Here is a 14687-nt window from a genome sequence, read left to right as displayed (position 1 = left end):
AGATGACACTCTTGGTGACCTGTATGTTCATCCAATTTATTGATGCGATAAATAAATCATGATGATGAGTCAAAAGTGTTTAGTCATAATAAATCAATTATATTGGTTAAAGTCCTATAAATAATTTAATACTAAGCCTATATGGGTCACATGCACAAGCTCCAGCTAAGAAAATTCTTGTAACACATAAATGGTAGCTAAGAAAATTCTACTACTTTAATGTGAGTAATTAATCTTAAAATAAATCAATAATGAAATTAGGTAATATTCACGGGAAATATTTTATTGAGAGTACTTATCTAAGTATGCAAATATATATTTGGGAATATATATCCCAAGTATGGATAATATCTTCATTAAATGTTAATTGTTTATTTAACTTATTCAATTATATGAGATTTAATTTAAATAAAAATTCCCTAAAAAATGCATGGAAGTTTTTATATTAGGACCAAACAGTATTAAATAGAAATTTTCAATCAAATGGATCAAAGAAATTGGATTTTGTTTAAGCAGGCTCTAGTTGAAGTGTTATACTAGTAAAATAATTGTAAGTCACCTTTTGAAAGAGCTAAACATAAATTATATGAATTTTAAGTTTAATTGAATATCACACACAATCGAATTAAAACTTTATTGTTATGAAGGTTAATCGACTGTCACAATTAAATTTAATTATTTAAAATTTTGAATTTTAAATGTGATCCAATTGATATTTATAGTTTAATTTGCAACTTCGATCCTTCCTTAATGCTTATAAATAAAATTAAAATTATCCATTGTACTAATGATCAATTAATTTTATAAAGAATTCATCATAGTTTTTAAATTTTAATATATCTTATAATACATTTTTAAATTTTTTATTACTTTAACAGAAATTATCTAAGGATTTTTATCATTGCAATTTGATTCAGTGTGTCTCCTAACAAGAGACAAATAAATAAAATTAAAAGTAGCTCTCTTACCTTCTCAATCCCAAATTAATATCGAGAATATATATACATATATATAACATAAAAAATGTAAAATTTTCAAGAATGTTCAATTTTCATGTATATCCATCTAGCTATGTATCTATATATGTTAAAATAATGATGATTTTGCAAATTGTATAAAAGTACAGCTAAAATTTAACTTTAATTGTCCAGATTTTGCCTACCATATATTTCAATAAGGATGAGATTCTCAAGCAACCCTAAACAAGTAAATTATTAAAACAAGAAAATATATACAGGATGTCTACCTAAAATTTATTAATTCACAACCTTGATTCAAATCTCCTATAAATATCACTCATTTCCCCCTCTTTCAATACAAACTATTTCTCTCCATTAATCTCTCTATTAATTTCTCTCTGCACATATTCAATACTTGTAACCATGGTGAGAAAGAGTAAGGGACGGCAAAAGGTTGAAATGGCGAAGATGAATAATGAAAGCAATCTCCAAGTCACTTTCTCCAAACGTCGAGCCGGACTTTTCAAGTAGGCGAGTGAATTGAGCACTCTATGTGGGGCTGAGATTGCTATTATCGTCTTCTCACCCGGTCAGAAGGTCTTTTCTTTTGGCCATCCTTGTGTCCAAACTGTGTTGGAACATTTTGTTAGTGGTAATCCACCACAAGCTGCATCTGGAACCATGAAACTCATTGAGGCTCATCGGAACACTAGTGTCCGTGAGCTAAACATGCAGCTCACTCAGGTTATTTTAATTAATTTCCTTTCTAATAAAACATTTTTGGTATAAATAATATATATTAATTTTACCACATGTACAGGTTCTTAACCAACTCGAAATCGAGAAGAAGCGAGGCGAAGAGCTTAACCATATGAAAAAGGCAAATGAGAATCAATGTTGGTGGATGGCTCGCAAGAACGATATGAGCTTGACACAACTTCAACAACTGAAGGCCTCTCTCGATGAACTGAAGAAGAATGTGGCTAAGCATGCTGAGAAGATTTTGATTCGTACCCAAAATAATCATCATCCTCATAATCATCATCCTCATCCTCATCCTCATCCTCATCTTCCTCATCCTCATCCTCATCATCATCATCCTAACCATCCTTTTTTTCTGGGAAGTTCTTCCGGTGGAGCAAGTCTTCCTTTTGAGACAAAGCCTGCTGGATTCAGTTCTAGCATTGTTCCATTCAACAATCCGAATATGATGCCTCCAAAGTATCATGGATTTGGCCAAGGATTCTTTTAAGCGAACTTTTTTTATTTATTTAAAATGAATTTTTAATTTTTCCGGCACAGTAAATGCCTCAGTATTAGTCTTTATATTATGTTGGGTTTTAGGATTTTAGCTTCTAACGAGTAAGGGTTTGTTCTAGAAAATAAGAGGCGTCTTATTTTATGTTATTTGTTTAAGTACTTTGTAATCGTTCAGTGATACTGCATCTAGTTCTTAATATAAGTTTTCTTCCTTAAAACCCTTTGCGCTTGATTATATATATATATGTATATATCTCAAACATTCTACTACGCTTTTTTTTTTGTCATGCGTTGTGACACTATCAACTGCTACCTATATAACATATCGTAATATGTATTATTTTAATATATAAACAATTATTATCAAAATATTTACTCATTTATATTCACCATACAAAATGTAAAACACATATATACAAGAGTTTAGCCTCTATTATATATATATATATGTGTGTGTGTGTGTGTATATATATAGTGACCTATTATCTCATATTTATTGTACACCATACCTCGAGAGATTGAGGAAAGTTTAGAGCTTGAGGTAAGCATACTAGAATTTTTCAATATCAAAAGCTTCCAGGTTAGAGATAGATATTAGATTACATAAGCATGAGTTTTTGTTCTTCGGGTAAATTTAAACGTATGTATGATACTAAATGACTGTATGAATCCAAATAAAAATAGAACATATAGGTTGTAGAGAAGGTAAGTAGTAGATCTATATATAGATCAACTTTAAAAGTATAATATAGTTAATTTATTCTTATTTAACAAAAAATTTGTAAGAACGACATGATAGGAAAAATAAAAATAAATTGTGCATTAAAAACATGATGCATGTACAGATATAAGTGTCGTTGTATTGAAATGAATATACGTATTTAATCACAAATCTGGCGATTACACTCCTATATTGAATTTGGTGCTATGTTGGAATCACAAATCTGCTCAGCATATTATTCTCTTTCTTAATTTTTTTCTTATTTCTATTCCATTTGAATTTCTATTTTCTATATTTTTACACTGGATCTACAACTCGTGTATGTCTACAATTTATATCTTTTTCACATGAAGACATCCTTCTTTGCTCTAAGTTCGGTGTAGGTATCAAATGTTGATCATATTATAGCTATTATGTGAAGACAACTACTGAATTTAGAATAAAAAATTTGCTGGCAATGCTTTTGAAATGCAGGGGACACTGCATATGGATTGGATAGATTGGTTGTATTGTTAGCAGGAGCTAGTTCCATAGAGATGTCATAGCTTTCTTGAAGACAACTATCGTGCAGTGTGCTCTCACCCGAGCACCATCTGAAGTCGATCCACAGTAGCTAAAAGATCTTTCAATCTAAAACCAATAATCTCTTCTGTTTTAAGTCTGAACATATTTCTAAACCAGAGTTTCAAACATATATTTATACAGGAGAATTTGACTCTGCTTCCCGGTTCATGTGATCCATTCAATTTTGATTAACGAGGGTCTTATTTTTGTATACTTATCTTACTATTTTTTAAAAAATTCATAACAAAGAATGAAATTTTTTCGCTAAGGAAAACATATTTTTTACCAGATGCTTAATCAATGCATATAAGTGTGATATTAAGTCTTAAAATTTTATTTCAAAAGATTTACTGTTAAGATATTTTTAGACTAATTTTGTACACTGAAACTAAATTGCTTTCAATTTTGAGAGCAAAATTAATCTTGAGAGCAACAAAGGAGGCCGATAAAGAAAAACATGCTAATAGATTTAAAATTAAATAGAAGAAAAAAAAAAGAAAGAGAACTAGGAAGGGGCTCCTGAATGATGCATTAACATGGCAATACTATTATGATAGTTTACATTTTGAAGCCTTATGAAACACAAACAGATATGCATGAAGAACATATTGCGTTCAAGGACAAAAACAGAACAAGAAGGCTGGAATATAAAAAATATATAGACATGTTGTTTATATCAATGAGATTATGTCAAATTCAATAATAACGATAGAATTTAACTTCTCTCTTGTGTTATACCCAGTGCATGACATATTCATTATCAGATAAGATCATCTTTCTGACCATGATAAAATCGAGCCTTCTGAGTTACTTGAGAACAACTAAACGATATGTTAATACGGGAAATGCATAGAAGGCAAAAACTCTTGAACTATTTCACTTTAGTTAATTTGTGCATGATGTAAGAGCATTAGGTTATATAAATCTTCATAAACTTTCTATTTTGTGTTCGAAGATCGTGGCTATAAAGATCATTTCCATGCCATTAATAAATTTCTTCTTTGAGATTGAACCAAACTTGATGTAATAATTTATTCATGAATGCATCTAATAATAAAAATAAAACAAAAACAATGAAATAAATAAATAAAAAACAAATAGATAGATCATATCAACGAGACCATCAAATTTATTCAGGGTAAAAACATTTTTAACTTCCCCCTAGCGTTTCACCAAATGAACGACATATTAGTTGTTGGATAAGATCACCTTACTCACCATGATAAAACTTAACTTGTTGATTTACATAAAACAATTATATGAATTGTTAGTAAGTGAAATGCATGAAAAAGAATAACTATTGAACATTAGTTTGTTTTAGTCAATATTAGAGAATTAGATTTTATACGCTTACGTATACTTTTCATTTTTGTATTTGTCATGATCACTAATGCGCCAAGGATGAATTTCTTCCTCAGTTTAAATCAAGTAGTAATAATTTGTTCAAAAATGCATCCAGTGACAGAAGCTAGATAAGAAGACTGGAACATAAAAAAAATATAAACATATAAACTATCTGGATAAAATTATATTAAAATTCACTAATAATTAAAGAAATTTAACTTATCTCTAGCATTATACTAAATGAATGATATACTAATACTTGAATAAGATCATCTTGACGACCGTGATGAGAACAAATTTTTTTATTTAGTAGAAAATAATTAAATGAACTATGAATAAGGAAAATACATTAAAGGGAATTTAGGTTCAACATGCTTGTGTAAGCTTTCTATTTTTATATTCCAATATCGCCGCGCTCATATGATCATTGACGGACGAAGAATAAGTTTTTTCCTTGAGATGTAAGCAAATCAAAATTCATAAATGAATGTTTAACTATGTACTAGTAATAAAGGTAAAGACATCTTGATAGTATCAGAAATTTAAGTTTTGGATTACGTCAAGATATTCCTTACCTTATATTTCAATAAAAAAAGGATTGTAGCCAGAAACGTAAATGCATAAAAGTTAAGTAAATCCACCTAACTCAACTTGGATAGCCTCAAGTGGTACCTCCAAACCTTATAAATACCTTGCGTAATTTACAATCGTCAATTGCAATAATAGCATACTTACATCCTCTCATCATAATCTCCATTATCTTCTTCTCAATTTTTCGAGGTTATCTTTTGTTATTTTCAGTTTTAGCAATGGCAGATGAGGGGACATCAAGTAAAAGCAAAAGTTGTCAAAAGATCGAGTAAAAAAAGATGGAGAATGAAGCCAGTCTCTAAGTTACCTTCTTAAAACATCGAAGTAGCCTTTTTAAGAAGGCGAGTGAACTTTGCACTCTTTGTAGACCAGATGTTGGCCTTATTGTTTTCTCCCCTGGAAATAGGGCCTTATGCTATGGTAATCCTAATATCGATATTATGATTGATCGTTTTCTTAGTATTGATGTTCGTCCAACTCGAGATCCTGACAACGACAATGATACTCAACAAACAATCAGTAGGATCACTGAGGTGTTAGCAACTTATTTGTTATCTTTTTTTTATAATATCCATTTATGATAATCCAAAAATTATCATGAGTCACTAATACTTAAATCTATGACGTTACGTGATATATTTTGAATTTTTTGTTGGACTTTCAAATCTTTAGCCTAATTGCTTATCTAATACTGCAAATACATGAATATGTGTATATGATAACAGGCTCAAGACAAGGAGGAGCCAGTAAGGAAGCGAGGTAAAGAGCTGAAACAAAGAAGAAAAGGCTTGATGAAAGAGCTTTGGTATACGCGTTCAATGGACAAATTCAACCTGGAAGAGCTTGAAGTTTTGGATGTTGGTATGAAGGCCTTGTGGAATGATATTGCCGAACTTGCAAAGAAGCTAAAGAAGGAACAAGGTAACTCCAAGGGATGACGGGATGTTTTACTCAGATCCAGCAATGAAGGCATTAACTACTCTCCCCATGCCTAGTATGCCCAGCAACCCAACTCATGAATATGCCCCCAGCAGTACTAATTCAACTCCTCCCCTGAGTAGCTTCTGTAACCTAGACTCAGGCAATCCCAACATAATGATGATGGATAACCCGTTGAATGATTCAAGCATGGCGTTAGATCCTCTTGATGACTTGATGGCCATGCCTAGGGATCTCTTCAATAATTTAGTCATGATTGAGTCAGATGATCCAATTGCAGCACTTAATGCAGGAGATAATCCAGACATAATGTCTGATGCCTTCGGGAACCAAATTGCAACAATGGATATTAATCTGTCAAATGATCCAAATATCGGGCCTAATGAGTTTTTTAATCCGAGTACTATGCCTCATGCACCAAATGATCTAATTAGCACAACATCCGATGCTCTAAATATGATACGTATTGTGCTAGATGATTCAAATCTAGACTCAGTATTTGATGGTTCACTCTAGAAATGCTGTTTGCGGATCCATTGGATGATGAGAACTTCATTGTGGACAATCCAAATGAGGTGGCTAACGGTGATAATCCGAAAACAATGCCGCCTCCTCTTGCAGGGAATGTTCTAGGAAGTGGCCAAGGAATTTAATGACTAAGTTTGTTGATTATCTTGAAATGAATCAAGGGCTAGTTTGAAGAGTTTCAATATCGTGTCTTTTGTTATTGTTTGTCTTGTCTTTCAAATAATAATTTGGGAATTTGGGATTTCAATTGGCTTGAGTTTTGTATTTGCTTACTTTCAGGTGGCGTTTTTGTGTGTGCGTGTGTGTCCATGTTTTTTTTTTCTTTATAATTGTTGTCGTTGCTAGTCTTGGATCGAGTTAATAAGTATATGTGTGTTTCATGAGTGTTGTTTATTTTACATTCTTGTTAAGTACAATTCTGCAAATCTTTAAAAATATTTAATTTTTTATAATCACCCTATAAAGTACATTTATATGAGAGTTCTATCTCTTTATATATGTGTGTGTATGTATGTGTATGTATATATATGTATATACAGTAGTCACTTATCTCGCATTTATTGTAAACTATATCTCCGGAGATTTAAAAGAGTTTAGAATTTGGTATCAACACACTCGAGTATATGAAAATATTGAAGCTCTTTAAGTACGTAATAAATTTATTATTTTTAGAAAGTTAATTATTACATTATATATAAATATATGTACGTGTATATCTGTGACTTTGAAGAAAAAAGGTAAAAGATTATTCCGCATACTCATTTCGCTTCCCTATTCCATTATATAGAAATATATAAATCTGTTGGTATATATTTAATTTGGTAGCATGCTTAAGAGTTTGTACAATTTTAACTTGTATTTAATTTAAATTACAATACAAATACCACATATCTGAATTGGAAAAGAGTTATGATTCTAAATCAAATTCAAATTATAGTTTTTAAAAATCTTTAATATGAGTTTGGATTTTGTGATAGTATTAAAAATTCTGGATTCACTGATATAATGTAAAATAATTCAATTGACGTTTAGTCTCAATATCCGAATGTTAAAATGAGAATGCTTTTGTTATTATTAAAAAATATGTAAATAATTTATTATGAAATATTATATCTATCATTCTCATATATATTAGTTTCAATATAGATATTCAAAAGGACAATATAGTATTCTCATCACAATTAAATGTAATAAATTATATGATAGATATAATTTATAATGTATATATTTTAAAAAAATATTATAATCTATCCAAAATGCAATAGATTGAAAGATCGATCATTCTCTTAAATATATTATTTTCAAATTTTAATATTCAAAATAATAAATAATGTGAAAGAGGTTATAAACTATTTAATTCGTCAGGATCTATTATATTTTCAAAAAGAATTATAATAGTTATTTACATATATAATATTCAACATACAAAACTTAGTAAATTAAAGATTGATAATTCTCTTAACTATGGCGAAATACTTTTAAATTCTATTATCTGAAAGGAAAATATAGTATACTCATCGCAATTAGGAATAATAAATTACATGTGTAATAACATTTTAAATTTATAAGCATTTTGCTATTTATATACTAAGCACATAATAAAATTTGAATGACGCGAGAGATTTCATTTAAGTCAATGTTCATTAAAAAAGATAATTCAATCAATTATTTTTAGTCAAATAAAAAGAATATCTTAGAAATTGTATTTGTCAAATTGAGTAGTCTATAAATATACTTCATTCTACTTCATCCTTATTCAATCATTCAAATCATAAATTAATCTTTTTATTCGTGCCAAATGATTGAGATGGTGAAGATCAAGAAGGCGACGAATCTCTAAGTTACCTTTGCCAAACGGCCGGCTAGCATTTTCAAGAAGGCGAGTGAAATTAGCACGCTTTGTGGCGCTGAATTTACAGTGATTATTTTTTCACCTGCCAAGAAAGTGTTCTTTTTTGTCAGTCCTTCTATGGAAAAGTTGATCAATCGATTCAGTGGCCTAATAGAACAACCTCCTTCAGCTAACAGATGTATGATGGATGCTCATCGAAATGCTTATCTCCAAGGGCTCAACTCACAGCTAAATAAGGTATAATCACTACCATGTCTTCATATATCTATACTATTTGATTTTTATAACTAATCCTTGAATTTTTTTTGGACATGATTATATATAATTAAAGCTTAATGCCCAACTGGATGCTAAAAAGAAGCGAAGTGTGGAGCTTAAGAAGGTGATGAAGGAGAATGCAAGTAAAGCCTGGTGGATGGGTTCCATAGATGACATGAACCTTTCACAGCTTCAGCAATTTCAAGCTGCTGTTGAGGAATTATACGAGAATGTTATAAAAGTTGCCAAAGAAAAAGATGCTGAAGAGGACAATATTAATCCTAATTCTGATGATCAGTTTTTTCTTGGAAGCTCTTCCAATAGAACTGTACTTCCATTTGAATCTATCCCCTTAAATGCTATCGTTGGTCCCAGAAACATGGTTAATCCGAACATGAATAGTTTTAATTCCAACATGGTTAATCCAAACGTGATTAGTCCCAGCATGATTAATCCTAACATGTTAATCCTGCAGCTTATATGAAGATGCTTCGTGACATGCTCAACAACAATAATCCAAACATTCCCTTGTCCAATTCCATGATTCCCAATAATCCAAACATGGTCTCTAATGTCATGCCTATCAACAGTAACCCTACAAACATGATGCTATCGGCGGCAAATATGATGATCAACAATGATCAAAACATGGTTCCAGTCAATCATATGATGATGAACAATGACCAGAACATGATGGTGGGGGGATCGGATGCGATTAACGATTAAAACTTGATGTATACCAATGGTCTTAACAATGTGAACATGATGCCAGCTACAAGATATAATATGACTCAGAATAATGGTGGAAACGGGTAGGAGTTTTTCAAAATTTGAAGTTTATGGGAATGTGTTTTGATTAGTAAGGTCACAGAGTGCTCATACAGCTTGACTTTCATATTTAAGCTATATTATCAATGGAATGTAAAGTGATATATTTTATAAATAAAGGATCTATTAGCTTTCATCTTAACTCTAATTTTACAGTACTATATTCTATGCATGCATTATAAATCTTATATAGACGTGCATTGTTTAATACATATTAGGGCTTAGATTTCACCCCAAAAGAGAGAGAGAGAGAGAGTGTGAAACACCCAAGTAATTTAATTTTTATCTTACTATTTTTATTTTTATTTATTTGAATTTTTTAGATTTTTAATTAATTTAATTTGATTTAATTTAATTTAATTTAATGAAAATAAAAATAATAATAATAATAAAATTGGGTAAAAATATTATTTGGATTTAATTGAAATTGATTTTGGGAAAAAGGGGTGAACATTTGGATTCTGGGGTGTTTTTGAAAAGAAAATCGAAAATCGGGGTCAAAATACAATTTAAAAAAGTTGTGCCACGTCAGCAGCCACGTCAGCGGCTCGGTCAGCAGCCCCGGCCAACCAGGACACGCCGCGTGGCAATAAAACGCTGACCAGGGGACGGGCCACGTGGGCGATCGGATGGCCCAGATTCAATCAGGCACGGACGGCCCAGATTGCATCGCGATGGACGTCCCAGATTTAATCCCAATTAAATCGTGATCGAACGGTCCAGATTTAATCTTGATGGACGGTTGAGATTAAAAGGCAAAGGGTATAAATAACCCCACCCACACCTGACCACAAAACCCTAGCCGCCAGTGCCTTGCCGGAAGAGCCGACCACCGCCACCCGCCGCAGCACCGGGGAAGTTTTTGACCACCGAGCTAGGTAAATTTTCTCCTCCTAGCTCGTTTTTTGATGCTGAGTTCGCCTATGGCCAAAGCGGAGCCAAAACACCGACCAAACGGCCAAAAAACCCATTCGAAGTCCAGCGGCACCGTCATGCCCCCCTCTGTTTTTGCCTCCGATGAGGCCTTTCCCGGCCTCCATTCGATGCAAATTTTATACCACTGTGATCACCGTTCTTTTCTCTACAGGTTGATCAGAGCGAAACATCAAAACGCGACTCATGCCGGAGGAGCCGCCGCACCCGAGAGCACCCCTGCCGATAAGTTTCAGTTTTTTGTGATTTTTTGGCCCACCAAGGGCCCTAGGGTTGTTTTATCGCAGGGACCGATGCAAGTGTGGCCGAATTCGGCCGAAATGGCCAACCCGAGGTGAATCGCTGCCGCCATCGCCGGAGCACGGCGGAGCCGCCGTGCTAGAATTTCGATATTGGCCGAAAGGGGCCCTAGGTCTGATTTGGGATTTTTTGGGACACGTGCAGGTACCGGTAGTGCGTTTCAGTTTTTCAGAAAAAATTTAAGAAAATTAGGGACAGCCTGTAGGCACACTGTAGAGTCGAATTCAGACCCCGAAATAAGTAAGGACCCCTCACCCTATTTCCTATCACGGTATTAAAGCTATAAATAATTAAACTGTACCTTGTGACTTTATAGATGTATAATTGATTAAGGTTGCCAATGGAGCCCGAGTCTGATACAGTGTTGGTCTGTTGTTGTTTGATCTAATTTTCAGTATTAAATGCAGTATGATGTTTGATGTAATTATGTTATGTTCTAGTATGCATGAATCATGGTTTCTTTCATTATGGTTTGTATTATGGTGAACCCGGTACTGTATTGTCTTGTTTGGTGTCGATGACTGGTTTACATGTTTGTGTATGGTTGGATGAGTGAGACCAAGGAAAATGGCAAAAAGTTTATGTGAATTGATGAGTGGAAAATGTGGACAGCCTGACTAGATATCCTAGGAGATGGTGGACGGACCGGGTCCGTAGGGAACCCTACCGGGAACGTGATCTCTCATACTCGACGGGGTATGGAGACCTTATGTGTTTTGACGCCCATACCGGACGGGGTATGGGGACGGCCCGTTTCACCCTCATACTGGACGGGGTATTGAGGTTCATGGTTTTGGCGCCCACACTGGACGGGGTATGGGGACGGCCCGTTTCACCCTCATACAAGACGGGGTATTGAGGTTCATAGTTTTGGCGCCCATACCGGACTGGGTATGGGGACGGCCCTGGAATTAGGTTGTAAATGTTAATGGTTCATGTGTAGCGGGGTCCCCCTATGGATCCCCATGGATACTAGCAGGCTGGTAAAAGAGGAAATCTGTTTTCTGATGATTGAAATGTAAAGGTATGATATGTGTTATGTTATAAAGTGTGTATGATTTCACGATATTATAAGGTTATTGTTTTCATAAGTTGTTTTCATAGATCTCACCGAGGTAAGTGGACAGTAAAGGTTTTTATGTTAATAAACGAGTTCATTATAAATTATGCTCCATTGGTCATTTTTGTTTTCTACCTACCTTTACTTCCGTGGCGGTGAGATAGTGTGATGTCTTTACTGGGCTGGTGTAGCTCATCCCTTATTTAACCATTTCAGATCAGGAAGATGTTGTTCCCGAGCCCGTTCCGCAGGAAGACAGCGAATGGGACACCTAAAGACTTTATAGTTATATTTATAGTTTTTATTTTGAGTATCTCTTTCAGTTAGTTTGTTCCTTCATGTTTTGAGTACGTTTTGGTTATTGTGTAAGGGATGTTAATCAAAATTTTTATTACGCTTCCGCATTTCAGATTTTTAAATACATATATTTCATTTAAATTTCCGGGGCCATTACAGAGAGAGAGAGAGAAACAACAGATACCAAGAATCACAATGAATTTGTATTTACATATCCAATATGTTCTATTAGATGATATATGGGGTGGCAGGTTCTTGAAAAATCATCCATGAAATATTAATTATTTACCGATCTACTGTTAAAACAGATGTATGGTGCGTAATGGCTGTAATAATCCAATGGAAAATAGAATATATAGGTTGTGGAAAAGATATATAGTGGATATATATATAGATCAACTTCGAAAGTAAAACACAATTAACTTATTCTTATTTAACAAAAAATTTTTAAGAAAGACATGGCAATGAAAGTAAAAATAAATAGTAAATTAAAAATGCATTATGAAAATACGGATACAAGTGCACGTTATATTAAAATATCTATGCGTACTTAATAAATTTACTATGCAACGTGTTATAGTTTATATTAAGAATATGATATTTCAATATATTACAAATAATCGAGTGTTGTTAAAATAATATCTCAGATTGAAAAAATTAATTGAAAAATTACAACTGAAACGGTCCCGGAAATTTAGAATGAAATATGTGTATTAAGAATGTCAAATGCGGAAGCGTAATAAAAATTTTGATTAACATCCCTTACACAAAAATGAAAAACGTGCTTAAAATATAAAAGAACAAACTAACTAAAAGAGATACTCGAAAATAAGAACTATAAATATAACTACGGAGTCTTTAGGCGTCCCCTTCGCCGTCTTCCTGCGGAACGGGCTCGGGAACAATATCTTCCTGATCTGAAATGGTTAAATAAGGAATGAGCTACACTATCCCAGTAAAGACATCACACTATCTCACTGCTACGGAGGTAAAGGTGGGTAGAAAACACAAAAAAGACCAATGGAGCATAATTTATAATAAACTCGTTTATTAACATAAAAACCTTTACTGCCCACTTACCTCGGTGAGATCCATAAAATAACATATGAAAGCAATAACATTATCATCATCATGAAATCATATGAACTGTATGACATAATACTTACCACGCCTTTGCATTTCAATCATTAAACAACACATTTTCCTCATTTACCAGCCTACTAGTATCCATGGGGATCCATAGGGGTCCCGCTACCCGTGAACCCTTAACATTTATAACCTGATTCCAGAGCCGTCCCCATACCCCGTCCGGTATGGGCACCAAAACCATGAACCTCAATACCCCGTCCGGTATGAGGGTGAAACGGGCCGTCCCCATACCCCGTCCGGAATGGGTGCCAAAACACATAAGGTCTCCATACCCCGTCCAGTATGAGAAACCATGTTCCCGGTAGGGTTCCCTATGGACCCGGTCCGTCCACCTTCTCCCAGGATATCTAGTCAAGCTGTCCACATTATCCATTTATCAATTCACGTAAACTTTTATTCCTTTTTTCCTCAGTCACCATCGTCAAATCACACACAAACATGCAAACCAGTAGTTTATGCCAAACAAGAAAACACACAACATCAGGTTCTCAGTCATTCAACCCATAATGAATAAAACAGTGATATATGCACACGAAACTATGAAATGAAAACATCAGACATCATACTGCATTTAAAACTGTAAAATAGAACAAACAACAACTGACTGACAAATACACCAGACTCGGGCTCCATTAGCGACCTTAAACAATTTCACACATCTGTTGATTCATGAAATACTATTTTATCATTTATTGAACTTTAATACCGTGATAGGAAATAGGGTGAGGGGTCCTTACCTGTTTCGGGGTCTGAATACAGCTCTACAGTGCTCCTACACGCTGTCCCTAATTTTTTCTGAATTTTTCCTGGGAAACTAAAACGCACTACTGGTACCTGCACGTGCCCCAAAAAATCCCAAATTAGACCTAGGGCCCCTTTCGGCCAACATCGCAATTCCGACACGGCGGCTCCACCGTGCTCCGGCGACGCGGTGGTGATTCGCCTTGGGTTGGCCGTTTTCGACCGTTTTTGGCCGAATTCGGCCACACTTGCATCGGTCCCTGTGATAGAACAACCCTAGGGCCCTCGGTGGGCCAAAAAATCACAAAAAACTGAAACTTACCGGCGGTGGTGCTCTAGGGTGCGGCGGCTCCTCCGGCGTGA

The 14687-nt window shown here is 34.0% G+C and overlaps 1 protein-coding gene and 1 pseudogene across 1 annotated transcript; both read left to right on the top strand.

The window, feature by feature from the left end:
- Positions 1–1379: 1379 nt before the first annotated feature.
- On the top strand, positions 1380–2211 carry LOC110825329 (agamous-like MADS-box protein AGL62 pseudogene; annotated as a pseudogene).
- Positions 2212–5657: 3446 nt separating this feature from the next.
- Positions 5658–6377, top strand: LOC148270377 (uncharacterized). The gene is made up of 3 exons (XM_088215731.1): positions 5658–5707; positions 5807–5972; positions 6165–6377. Exons 1-3 carry the CDS (start codon positions 5658–5660, stop codon positions 6375–6377), a joined length of 429 nt encoding a protein of 142 aa, XP_088071857.1.
- Positions 6378–14687: the final 8310 nt, after the last annotated feature.

This window comes from Carica papaya, chromosome 1 (genome assembly GCF_054855325.1).
Source record: "Carica papaya isolate Zhongbai chromosome 1, ASM5485532v1, whole genome shotgun sequence".
NCBI classification, from domain to species: domain Eukaryota; kingdom Viridiplantae; phylum Streptophyta; class Magnoliopsida; order Brassicales; family Caricaceae; genus Carica; species Carica papaya.
This window is presented reverse-complemented; position numbering and strand designations above follow the sequence as displayed.